A 12341-nucleotide genomic window follows, 5' to 3' on the forward strand; every position below is an offset into this window, starting at 1 on the left:
AAACCTGATTTGATTCCAAGTCTTTCCCTTCTGGATCGAAACCCGGGCCTGCAGCAATTCAAAAATCTAGGATGTCGGCGATGGGCCAAATGGCAGCTGGAGACAGGCAGTAGATGCTGGCTTTAACAGTGACTTCATTTTGTTGTGTCTAAACGCTGAAATTGGTTTCTATAAAAGGCAGTGTTAGAATCACCACTGGGATTCCGGTTTCCAATTTCACTCCCATTTATTTATCCCGTCTGCACTGAAACAGGTAAGATGTGTTGTTTCTATTAACAACCAACACAGCCTGAGGATGTGCTGGGGGCAGCCCACAAGTGTGACAACACATTGCTGACCCACAGTGTTCAGTCGAACAACACAAGCAGTAAGAACAGGAAAGCCACCCCCTCCCCTTTGCTCCCTCCAGGCCTCCAACTCCAGTGGACTCAGACTCCCAGAGCCAGGGCTTTGGCAAATGGGTCTCAACTCCCAGACTTCCAATCAACCATCAGCCTTCAATATGCCTCCAAAATCAGAGTCAGGCTTAATATCACCGGCATATGTCATGAAATTTGTTGTTTTGCAGCAGCACTACAATGCAATACATGATAATAAAAACTGTGCATTATAGTAAAAAGTACGTATAATATTTTAAAAGTTAAATAAATAGTGCAAAAGGGAAAAAAAGTAGTGAGGTTGTGTTCATGGGTTTGATGTCCATTCAGGAATCAGATGGTAGAGGGGATGAAGCTGTTCCTGAATTGCTGAGTGTGTGCCTTCAGGCTTCTGTACCTCCTCCCTGATGGTGGCTATGAGAAGAGGGCATAACCTGGGTGATAGGGGTCCTTAATGAAGAAAGCTGCCTTTATGAGGCATCGCTTCTTGAAGATGTCCTGGATGCTGGGGAGGTTAATGCCCATGATGGAGCTGACTGAGTTTACAACTCTCTTCAGCTTATTTCAATCCTGTGCAGTAGCCACTACCCCCCACACCAGACGGTGATGTAGCCAGTTGGAATGCTCTCCACTGTAAGTCTGTGGAAATATACGAATGTCTTTGCTGACATAGCAAATCTCCTCAAACTCCAAATGAAATAGAGCAGCTGTCGTGCCTCCTTTGTAACTGCATTGATATGTCGGGCCCAGGATAGATCCTCAGAGGTATAGACCCCAGAAATTTGAAATTGATCACCCTGACCCCTCTATAACCGGTGTATGTTCCCTCGCTTTCCACTTCCTGAAGTCCACTATCAGTCTACAAATAACTTTTAAAAAACTAACTCAATGGAGACAGCATCTTGACCAGAAACCCTCTGTTCTTTCCTGCCTTGCAGTGATATCCGGGATGTCCCGGACAACCAAGAGGTGTTTGTGCACAACAGTACGGACCAGAGCATCATCGTCGAGTTACTGGAGTACCAGAGTCAGGTTGCTGACGAGGAGGCAGCCAGGTACGTTACCAGTGATGACCAGAGTGGCACAGTGATAGATCCACTGTCACCACACCAAGCTGCAGAGAGCCAGGTTCGATCCCGAATTCTGTGTGTGCGTGTGCATGTGGGTTTGTGTGTGTGTGTAGCACTTGCATCTCCTGTTTCACGCGCCTGTAGGCCCCTCCAGCTTACTGTGGAGTGTTAGGCTTCTAAGTTTCTGGAGGAACTGTATTTGCTAATTGTTGTCGTAACGACAGCCATTCAGCCCTTTACTTTCTGATTAATCTGGTCGGTTAATCGTGACTGGCATGGGTTTCCCACATTCCATGGTTATTTAAAATGGACTCTTGTTTAGTGCCCTAGCAGAGTCATTGTGTTGGAGAGGAGGAATTGTCTCGCAGTGTCACTCAGTCATTCCTGTGAGGCTCTTTTGCTATCCCCGTGTCTAACTCCTGTTTCCATCTCTTCACGGAGAATCTACCGCTTGCCGCTCCTGGGGTCCGGTCGTTGACAGCGCTTCCTGGGTTGAGTCGGTGCAGAGCGAGAGCCTGCCATTCCTCTGCACTTGGGCCCAGCCCTGCGTGAAATCCTGCATGGGATTCCTGTCCCCACCCCTAGGTGTTCTGGTTAAATGAACCAGTTACAACACCATATGTAAGTTTGCTGATGTTGGCTGTATCAAAGGCAGAGTTGAATCAAAATACAAGAGGGAGAATGCGTAAATTGTGTGCAGACTACATGAAATAAACATACTGTCAATCTATATCCTTACATCCTGAACTGTGGAGATTCCAGTGCCTCTCCGTTTCAGAGACCCAGGATCGATCCTGACTCTGACACAGCACAGAGGGGGAGAGAGAGAGAGAGAGTGTGTGTGTGAGTGTGGAGTTTGTTCTCTGTGTGACTGTAGGTTTCCCACGAGAGCTTCAGTTTCCCCTTACATTGTGTTTTTTTTTTACTGGCTTCATTTATTGATTGATTGAGATACAGCATGGAGTAGGCCCTTCTACTACTTTAAGCCGTGCTGCCCAGCAATCCCCTGATTCAACCCTAGCCTAATCACAGGACAATTTTCAATGACCAGTTAACCTACCAACCGGTATGTCTTTGGACTGAGGGAAGAAACCGGAGCACCAGGAGGAAACCCACGTGTCATGGGGAGAACGTACAAACTGCTTACAGACAACGGCGAGAATTGAACCTGGGTTGCTGGTACTATAAAGCATTGTGTTAACCACTACGCTACCGTGTTGCCCCATTAAATTAATTACATTAATTTCATAGAGCGAATTTTACTCTGTATCTTAGGCTGAAGGGCTGTTCTTAGAGCATAAAACAGCTCAGAAACAGGCCCTTCAGCCCATCTAGTCCATGCCATACCCATTTAAACCACCTCATCCCATCGACCTACACTGGATCATAGCCCTCCATACCCCTGCCATCCATTCAAACTTCTCTTAAATGTTGAAATGGAGTTGGCATGCACCACTTGTGCTGGCAGCTCGTTCCACACTCTCTCGACCCTCTGAGTGAAGAGGTTTCTCCTCATGCTCCCCTTAAACTTTTCACCTTTCACCCTTAACCCATGATCTACAGTTGTAGTCCCATACAACTTGCTTATCAATAAATGATGCTGAGAACATGAGTTGTAGAGTTCTTGAAAGTGAGTCGGTAGGTTCAGAGCCAGTTTCAGAGTTCAGTGCTCAGCGGGTCGAGCGACATCTGTGGGAGGAAAGGAATTGTCGAAGTTTCAAGTAAACACCCCCCACCCCATCGGGATTGATGTGTCTATTCTACAGATGCTGCCTGACTCATTGAGTTTCTGCAGCAGTACATCCACGTTCTAGTGTCTCGTGTGTCCATGATGTTTGAGCCTCACAGTCACTCCTGGTTTGTATGGGCAGGTACCACTTTGATGATGTCACCACCATCAATGATGCAATCGGGCAAGGAAGGCACAGAGGTCCTGAGCATCGAGCCTGTCGGCAGAGACCAGCTTGCAATGCAGGAGTTGAGCAGCGCCTGGTTTCTCTCTGGGAGACAGCAAGTGGCCAAGTTCAACGAGCAGGTCAGTGGCTGGTTCCCTAGGTGCGGCTGCCAAAATACCAGGCACGGAACTGTCCTTCAGATGAGTCAATAACCCAAGGCCTCTTTGCCCTCTTCATCTACACACATCTGATCCCTACGCACCACTGCCGAGGGCAACGTGCTCATTATTTGTCAAGCCAGATTCTTGAAGTCCAAAGCAACCCACACAAAAATACTTGCGGAACTCACAGGTCGGGCAGCATCTATGGAAAGGAATAAACATCCACCGTTTCGGACTTTCTCATGTTTAAAGTTTAATCCTACCAGGTATGACGTGTTGTACTTTGGGCGATCAAATGTAAATGGGCAGTACATAGTTAAGACCATAAGATATAGGAGCAAGTTCATGTATTTGTCTCTCAGCCCCATAATCTTTCATGCTCTGTCTTATCAAGAATCTATCAACCTCTGCCTTAAATACAGCCAATGACCTGGCCTCCACAGCTCCACAGATTCTCCACTCTGGCTAAACAAAGCTCCCCCCTCATCTCTGCTCTAAATGGATGTCCTTCTATTCTGAAGCTGTGTCCTCTGGTCTTAGACTCTCCCTCCCGTATTCTGTCCACATCTATTCTATTGAGACATTTCAACATTCGATGGGTTTCAATGAGATCTCCCCACTCATTCTTCTAAGTTCCAGTAAGTAAAGGCCCAGAGCCATCAAACATTCCTCAGACAATTGTCACAGTGTGTGCTGGCAAACTACTGAACCCCAGTTTGGAGGAACGACAGATTCCCATGTAGAGCCAGAAGCAAGAGATTATTCATAGGAATTCCAACAGAACATCAGTGGCTCAACCAAGCAACACCATGAGACGAATCATTCTCAACCAAGGACCCCGTGATAAGCGCTAATCGGGAGTCCACTTTAAATAATCACAGTACACTGAAAACCTGCGCAAGTCAAAAATAAACTTGACAAGGTTAAGCACAAGGGATTGTTGACTCTAGATAAGACAACAATGAACAAATACAGGTCCACAGGCCTGCAGGGCATATGACAGTGTTAACCTTTTCATTCCTGGAATCATTTTCATGAACCTCCTCTGAACTCTCTCCAATATTAGCACATCCTTTCTTAAATAAGGGGCCAAAAAGTTCTCAGTACTCCAAGTAAGGCCTCAACAGTGCCTTATAAAGCCTCAGCATTACATCCTTGCTTGTATATTTCTAGTCCTCTCAAAATGAATGCTAACATTGCATTTGCCTTTCTCACTATGGCAGAACCCTGACAGTCTTTTATCAGGGTCTTGAGATCCAAGTCCATAGTTCCCTGGAAGTGGCTGCACAGGTTGATAGGATGGTAAGCAAGGTGTGTACAACATACTTTCCCTTATTAGTTGAGGCGCTGAGATCAGCAGTCAGAAAGCCTTACAAAACTTGCAGCTTTATAAAACACTGGCTAGGCCACATCTGGAGGATTGCAAACAGTTCTGGTTGCCCCTTGTAGAGGATGCAGAAAAGGTTCACCAGGATGCAGCAGGTTTAGAGGACATGTGCTATCGTGAGAGGGTGGACAAACTTGGGTTGTTTTTTCTGGAATGGCTGAGGCCGAAGGGAGATCTGATAGAGATTTATAAGATCATGAGAGGCGTAGAATCAGAATTGGTTTATTATCTCTGACATATGTTGTGAAATTTGATGTTTTGCAGCAGTAGTACATTGTAAGACATTAAAAAAAAATTGTAAGTTATAAAAAGTAAAAAATAATTGTCTACCAGTGGAGGAAAATACAATGGAGGTACTTAAATGGACTGTAGATAGGCACATAAATGTGCAGAGAATGGAGGGTTATGGACATTGAGGGATATGCACAAATTTAGTTACTCAGTTAGTTGTAAACTCAGCCAGCTCCATCATGGGCACCAGCCTCCCCAATATCCAGGTAATCTTCAAGGAGCGATGCCTTAGAAAGGCAGTGTCCATCATTAAGGACCCACATTACCCAGGACACGCCCCTTTTCTCATTGCTACCATCAGGAAGGAGGTACAGGAATCTAAAGACTCACACTCAATGATTCAGGAATAGCTTTTTCCTCTCTGCAGTACGACTTCTGAATGGACACTTAACCCAGGAACACTCTCTTTTTGCACAACTTGTTCAACTTTTTCAGTATAAATGCTGTATAATTCTTACTGTAATTTACAGCTTTTATTACGTATTGCAATATACTGCTGCTAAATAACAACAAAGTTCATGACACACACCAGTGTTATTAAACCTGATTCTGATTTCTAGTTTAATTGGGTGCTTTGTGGGCCTTGTGCTGTACAGTTCTATGTTCTACTTGTAAGTCAGGTTCATTGCCATGTGCACATATACGGTGAGGTAGTGTGTACAATGAAAAACGTTTTTGTCACAGCTTACAGGTTTAGACTACACACAGGACCTAAGTTATAAGTAAATTATACAAGATGGTGAAGGAGAGTGTGATTGTGCAAAAGGAGGTGGTCAGTAGTGTTCCATTGCTGGGGTAAGGTTATGGCTGTGCAGGTTGGCTCAGGAACTGAATGTTGAAGGGGAATCACTGTTCCTGAGCCTGGTGGTGTAGGATTTCGGGTTTCTGTACCTCCCGCACGACAGTAGCTGTGAGAAGATGGCACGGCCCAGTTGGTGGGGATCTGTGACAATAGATGCTGCCATGTAGAGGTAGCATCTATCATCAGATGCTCCCTGAGGTGGGGAGGGCAGGTGCCTGTCAGAGATCGGGCTGAGTACACTCTCTGCTGGTTATTTTAACAAATTTACCATTTATGTGGGTGTCAGGGTGGAGAGACATTCCTACCAAAGCAGGTGTAAGGCACTCATTCCCTCCACAAGGTCACCCTTGGGCAAGGCGTAGCTCCCCCCATCCCCGATCAGGATCATGTGAAGCCAAGGATACAGGTAGTGGGTGGTTGTATGAGCAGCTGGTGCAAATCACAAGTCCTGCCATGTCACACGACTCAGCACATAACCAACGAACGAACCATTTATTGGCAATAATGATTTATTTCCCTTTGTTTTCTCCCCACAGGCCAAGAACACTGTGAATGTACACCTGGCACTCTTCAGACTCCCTCAGTACACCACCGACATCCTCATCACTTTTAACGACCCAACATCCATCAGGTACCTCTGGTGCTGACTGGTTCCAATGCCCTCTTTTACAGTGGCTAGGGTGGGATGCGGGGTTAGAACTGGAGCCCGTTGGGCTTCTGCACCATAGCAAGACTTACCCTGGGGCACCGCGTGAATGGCTTTCCACCAACTATGGTAGCAGGATCCCGAGAGGCAGGATTTATGGACATTTGGAGAGGTATAGTATGATTAGGAATAGTCAGCATGGCTTTGTCAAAGGCAGGTCGTGCCTTACGAACCTGATTGAATTTTTGAGGATGTGACTAAACACATTGATGAGGGTAGAGCAGTAGATGTAGTGTGTAAGGATTTCAGCAAGGCATTTGATAAGGTACCCCATGCAAGGCTTATTGAGAAAGTAAGGAAACATGGGATCCAAGGGGACATTGCTTTGTGGATCCAGAATTGCTTCCCACAGAAGTCAAAGAGTGGTTGTAGATGGGTCATGTTATGCATGGAGGTGGGTGTGCCTCAGGGATCTGTTCTGGGACCCCTACTCTTCGTGATTTTTATAAATGACCTGGATGAGGAAGTGGAGGGATGGGTTAGTAAGTTTGCTGATGACACAAAGGTTGGAGATGTTGTGGATAGCGTGGAGGGCTGTCAGAGGTTACAGCGGGACATTGATAGGATGCAAAACTGGGCTGAGAAGTGGCAGATGGAGTTCAACCTAGATAAGTGTGAGGTGGTTCATTTTGGTAGGTGAAATATGATGGCAGAATATAGCATTAATGGTAAGACTCTTGGCAGTGTGGAGGATCAGAGGGATCTTGGGGTCTGAGTCCATAGGACACTCAAAGCTGCTGCGCTGGTTGACTCTGTGGTTAAGAAGGCATACAGTGTATTGGCCTTCATCAATTGTGGAATTGAATTTAGGAGCTGAGAGGTAATGTTGCAGCCATATAGGACCCTGGTCAGACCCCACTTGGAGTACTGTGCTCATTTCTGGTCGCCTCACTACAGGAAGGATGTGGAAACCCATAGAAAGGGTGCAGAGGAAATTGACAAGCATGTTGCCTGGATTGGGGAGCATGCATTATGAGAATAGGTTGAGTGAACTCAGCCTTTTTTCCTTGGAGCGACGGAGGATGAGAGGTGACCTGAAAGAGGTGTATAAGATGCTAAGAGGCATTGATCGTGTGGATAGTCAGAGGCTTTTTCCCCAGGGCTGAAACGGCTAACATGAGAGGGCACAGTTTTAAAGTGCTTGGAAGTAGGTACAGAGGAGATGTCAGGGGTAAGTTTTTTACGCAGAGAGTGATGAGTGCGTGGAAGGGGGCTGCTGGAGATGGTGGTGGAGACGGATACAATAGGGTCTTTTAAAGACTGCTGGATAGGTACATGGAGCTTAGAAAAAGAAAGGGCTATGTGTAACCCTAGGTAATTTCTAAGGTAAGGAAATGTTTGGCACAGCTTTGTGAGCCGAAGGGCCTGTATTATGCTGTAGGCTTTCTATGTTAGATGAGCATCCCCTCTGATACTGGATGGCGCGGGAATTAGTGGTACTTCTTCGCATTTCCAGCGGCCTGTGTTCCTGTGAAAATCAGGCTGAGCTTTGGACAAAACTCAGCAGATCAGGCATAGTGTGTGGAGGGAAACGGACAGTTGGCTGTTCAGGTCATTACCCCTGCATTGGAACTGCAGATAGGGGTTGCTTAACCCCACACAGTGATTGTGGATCATTTTCGGAATAGATTACAGCGTCACCCCCAAATCCCATTACCTCACGATTCTGAGATCATCAGCATCATTTTGTGTCGTGTTGTATGATGTTGACGATCGTGGCCTTTAATCTGTCTTTCCATCTGTTCTTCTTTTCTCTATCCATCACCGTGATTGTTCTACAGAAGCGGTTTACCATTGCCTTCGTCTGGACAGTGTCCTGACAGGACAGGTGACTCCAGCCATTAGCAATACTCTTCAGTGGTTGCATCACAAGGATCAGCAGGCTAGCAGAGGGAAGGATTGCCTTACACCTCCTTTGGTAGGGACGTATCTCTACCCTCCACCCAGTTTTGGGATACAGATACAGTAAAATTTGATCCAAAGACAGCATGGAACAGAACAGAACAGAACAACATGGAGCAGTGGTTAGTACCGCAGGCTCACAGCTCAGGAAAGCCCACTTGTACAGATATTCATAGAACAAAGAATATTACAGCAATGGACAGGCCATTTGAACCACCATGCTGTGCTGAACTTAACTTATGTCAAATGTAACATCCGTACCCCCTTTTTCCTTTTCAGAGAATGATCTGAGAATGAAAGGGTTAACATATGAGGAGCTTTTGATGACTCTGGGTCTGTACTCGCTGGAGTTTAGAAGAATGAGGGGATAATCTCATTGAAACCTATGGAATATTGAAAGTCCTTGATAGAGTGGATGTGGAGAGGATGTTTCATATGATGGGGGAGGTCTAGGACCAGAGGGCACCACCTCAGAATAAAACAACTTTTCTTTAGATCTGGGATGAGGAGGAATTTCTTTAGCCAGAAGTTGGTGAATCTGTGGAATTCATTGCCACAGATGGCCGTGGAGGCCAAATCATTGCATATATTTAAAGCGGAGGTTGATAGGTTCTTGATTAGTCAGGGCATCAAAAGTTATGAGGAGAAGGCAGGAGAATGGGGTTGGGAGGGATAATAAATCAGCCATGATGGAATGGCGGACCAGACTTGATGGGCCGAATGGTATAATTCTGCCGTTATTGTCTTATATTCATGCACCTCTCTAAGTATACGCCTCTTAAACTCCTCCAGCTCGACTGCCTGATTCCACTACTACTGCTGGTACCTACTCCAGATGCCTGCCACCCTCCATGTATAAAAAAGAATGTTGCTATTCAGCATCCCATGGTCTCCATGGTCACTGTTACACTGTTGTTCCAGATTTATCAAATGAACCAACTTTGTTCCCCAGCTGTGCAGGATGAACAATTACTAGGACTTGTATCCTGAGACCTGACAAAAGGTGTTGGCCCAAAACGTCTTCTGTTTATTCCCCTCCATAGACGCTGCCTGGCCTGCTGAGTTCCTCCAGCATTTTGTGTACATTGATTGCCAGGACTTGTTCTTGTATCTACAGCTCATCTGGATATTAAGAGGGTAGGGCCACTGCCTGGCGGCTCCAGAGACCTGGGTTCGATCCTGACCTTGGGCGGTGTGCGTGTGTGTGTTTTTTATTTATTTATTTAGCAATACAGTGCAGAGTAGGGTCTTCCCATCTCTGTGAGCCACGCTGCCGCAGCAACCCCCCTCCCCCCCCAAACCTGATTAATCCTAACCTAATCACGAGATTACTGAGGCAAGGAAAAAGTAGTAGGAAAAGAGAACCGTGGCTGACGAAGCACGTGAGGCAACTCGTCAAGAGGAAAAAGGAAGCATATGTTAGATATAAGAAGCAGGAAGTAAGAGGGGCTCATGAGAAATATAGGGTAGCCGGGAAGGAGCTAAAGAAAGGACTTAGGAGAGCTCCAAGGGGGCATGAGAAGGCCTTGGCATGTAGGATTAAAGAGAACCCCAAGGCATTCTATGTGTATGTGAAGAACAGGAGGATGATGAGAACGAAGGTGGGACCGCTAAAGGATAAAGAGGGCAACATGTGCCTGGATGCGGAGGAGGTTGGGGAGGTCCTAAATGAATACTTTGCTTCAGTATTCACAAGTGAAAAGGATCTTGATCAGGATGAGGTCGAAGTAGAGCGGGCCTGTGTGCTGGACAGTGTGGAGATTAAGGAAGAAGTGCTGGATCTTCTTAAAAACATTAAGATTGATAAATTCCCAGGGCCGGATATGATACACCTCAGTTGTTGTGGGAATTGAGAGAAGAGATCACTGGAGCATTAGCTATGATCTTTGAATCCTCTTTGGGAGCAGGGGAAGTGCCAGAGGACTGGAGAATGGCAAATCTAATTCCCTTGTTTAAAAAAGGTAATGGGGAGAAACCTGGGAACTATAGACCGGTGAGTCTTACGTCAGTGGTCTGCAAACTACTGGAAAGGATTCTTAAGGATAGGATCTACAAGCATTTGGAGAAGTACAGTCTACTCATGGATAGTCAACATGGCTTTGTGAAGAGAAGATCGTGCCTCACGAGCCTGATTGAGTTTTTTGAAGAGGTAACAAAAAAAATTGATGAGGGTAGGGCAGTGGATGTGGTCTACATGGACTTTAGCAAAGCATTTGACAAGGTCCCTCACAAGAGACTCATCCAGAAAGTCATGAGGCATGGGATAAGTGGAACCTTGGCTGTTTGGATAAAAAATTGGCTTAAAGGAAGAAAGCAGAGGGTAGTTGTGGAAGGAAAGTATTCTGCCTGGAGGCCGGTAACTAGTGGAGTGCCACAGGGTTCTATTCTGGGACCCCTGCTATATGTGATTTTTATAAATGACCTGGATGTAGAGGCAGAAGGATGGGTGAGTAAGTTTGCGGATGACATGAAGATTGGAGGAGTTGTGGATGGAGCTGCAGGTTGTCGAAGAGGATATAGACAGGTTGCAGAGTTGGGCAGAAAAATGGCAGATGGAGTTCAATCCGGATAAGTGTGAGGTGATGCATTTTGGAAGGACAAACCAGAAGACTGAGTACAGGATTAATGGTCAGTTACTTAAGAGTGTGGATGAACAAAGGGACCTTGGGGTTCAAATCTATACATCCCTCAAGGTCGCTGCGCAGGTTGATAGGGTAGTTAAGAAGGCCTATGGGATGCTAGGCTTCATTAACAGGGGGATTGAGTTCAAGAGTAGAGAGGTCATGTTGCAACTCTACAAATCTCTGGTGAGACCACACTTAAGAGTATTGTGTTCAGTTCTGGTCACCTCATTATAGGAAGGATGTGAAAGCTATGGAGAGGATGCAGAGGAGATTTACCAGGATGTTGCCTGGTTTGGAGAACAAGTCATATAAAGCAAGGTTAGCAGAGCTGGGACTTTTCTCTTTGGAGCGTAGAAGAATGAGAGGGGACTTGATAGAGGTCTACAAGATTATGAGAGGCATAGATAGAGTGGATAGTCAATACCTGTTTCCCAGGGCACCAATAGCAAACATCAGAGGGCATATGTACAAAATTAAGGGAGGAAGTTTAGATGAGACACCAAGGGTAAGATTTTTTACACAGAGGGTTGTGAGTGCCTGGAATGACTTGCCAGGGATGGTGGTGGAGGCTAAAACATTGGGGGTATTTAAGAGCCTCTTGGACAGGCACATGGATGAAAGAAAAATAGGTTATGGGGTAGTGTGGGCTTAGTACTTTTTTAAGGATTATATGGGTCGGCACAACATGGAGGGCTGAAGGACCTGTACTGTGTTGTAGTGTTCTATGGTTCTATGGGACAATTTACAATGAACAATTCACCTACCTGGTACGTTTTTGAACTGTGGGAGAAAACCAGAACATCTGGGGAAAACCTATGCATTCCACAAGGAGGACATACAAATGGTGCCGGAATTGAACTCCCAGCTCCGAGCTGTAATAGTGTCGCACTAACCGCTACACTACCGTGGCGCCACGCTCTCCCTATAACAGCATGGGCTCCCCCCAGGTGCTCCGTTTACATCCCCCAACACAATGATGCACCAGGTCGGTGGGGTAATCGGCCGTTGTAAATTGCACCCCCCCCCCCCCCCCGGATAGAATCTTGGGGGAGTGGGGCTGGAATGAAACCAACCACCCTCTGTGTGAAAAACCTTGCTCTTCAGGGCCCCTTTAAATCTTTTCCCT

General features: G+C 46.1%; 1 protein-coding gene across 1 annotated transcript in view; it reads left to right on the forward strand.

Annotated features, from left to right (window-relative positions):
• Positions 1-12341, forward strand: part of rangrf (RAN guanine nucleotide release factor) — a 31912-nt gene that overhangs the window by 17470 nt on the left and 2101 nt on the right. The window contains 4 exon segments of the mRNA XM_073048736.1: positions 1316-1432; positions 3319-3367; positions 3369-3482; positions 6520-6614. Of these exon segments, the coding sequence (XP_072904837.1) occupies positions 1316-1432; positions 3319-3367; positions 3369-3482; positions 6520-6614 (375 nt within the window).

The sequence above is a fragment of the Hemitrygon akajei genome, chromosome 6 (assembly GCF_048418815.1).
Source record: "Hemitrygon akajei chromosome 6, sHemAka1.3, whole genome shotgun sequence".
In the NCBI taxonomy this organism is placed as follows: domain Eukaryota; kingdom Metazoa; phylum Chordata; class Chondrichthyes; order Myliobatiformes; family Dasyatidae; genus Hemitrygon; species Hemitrygon akajei.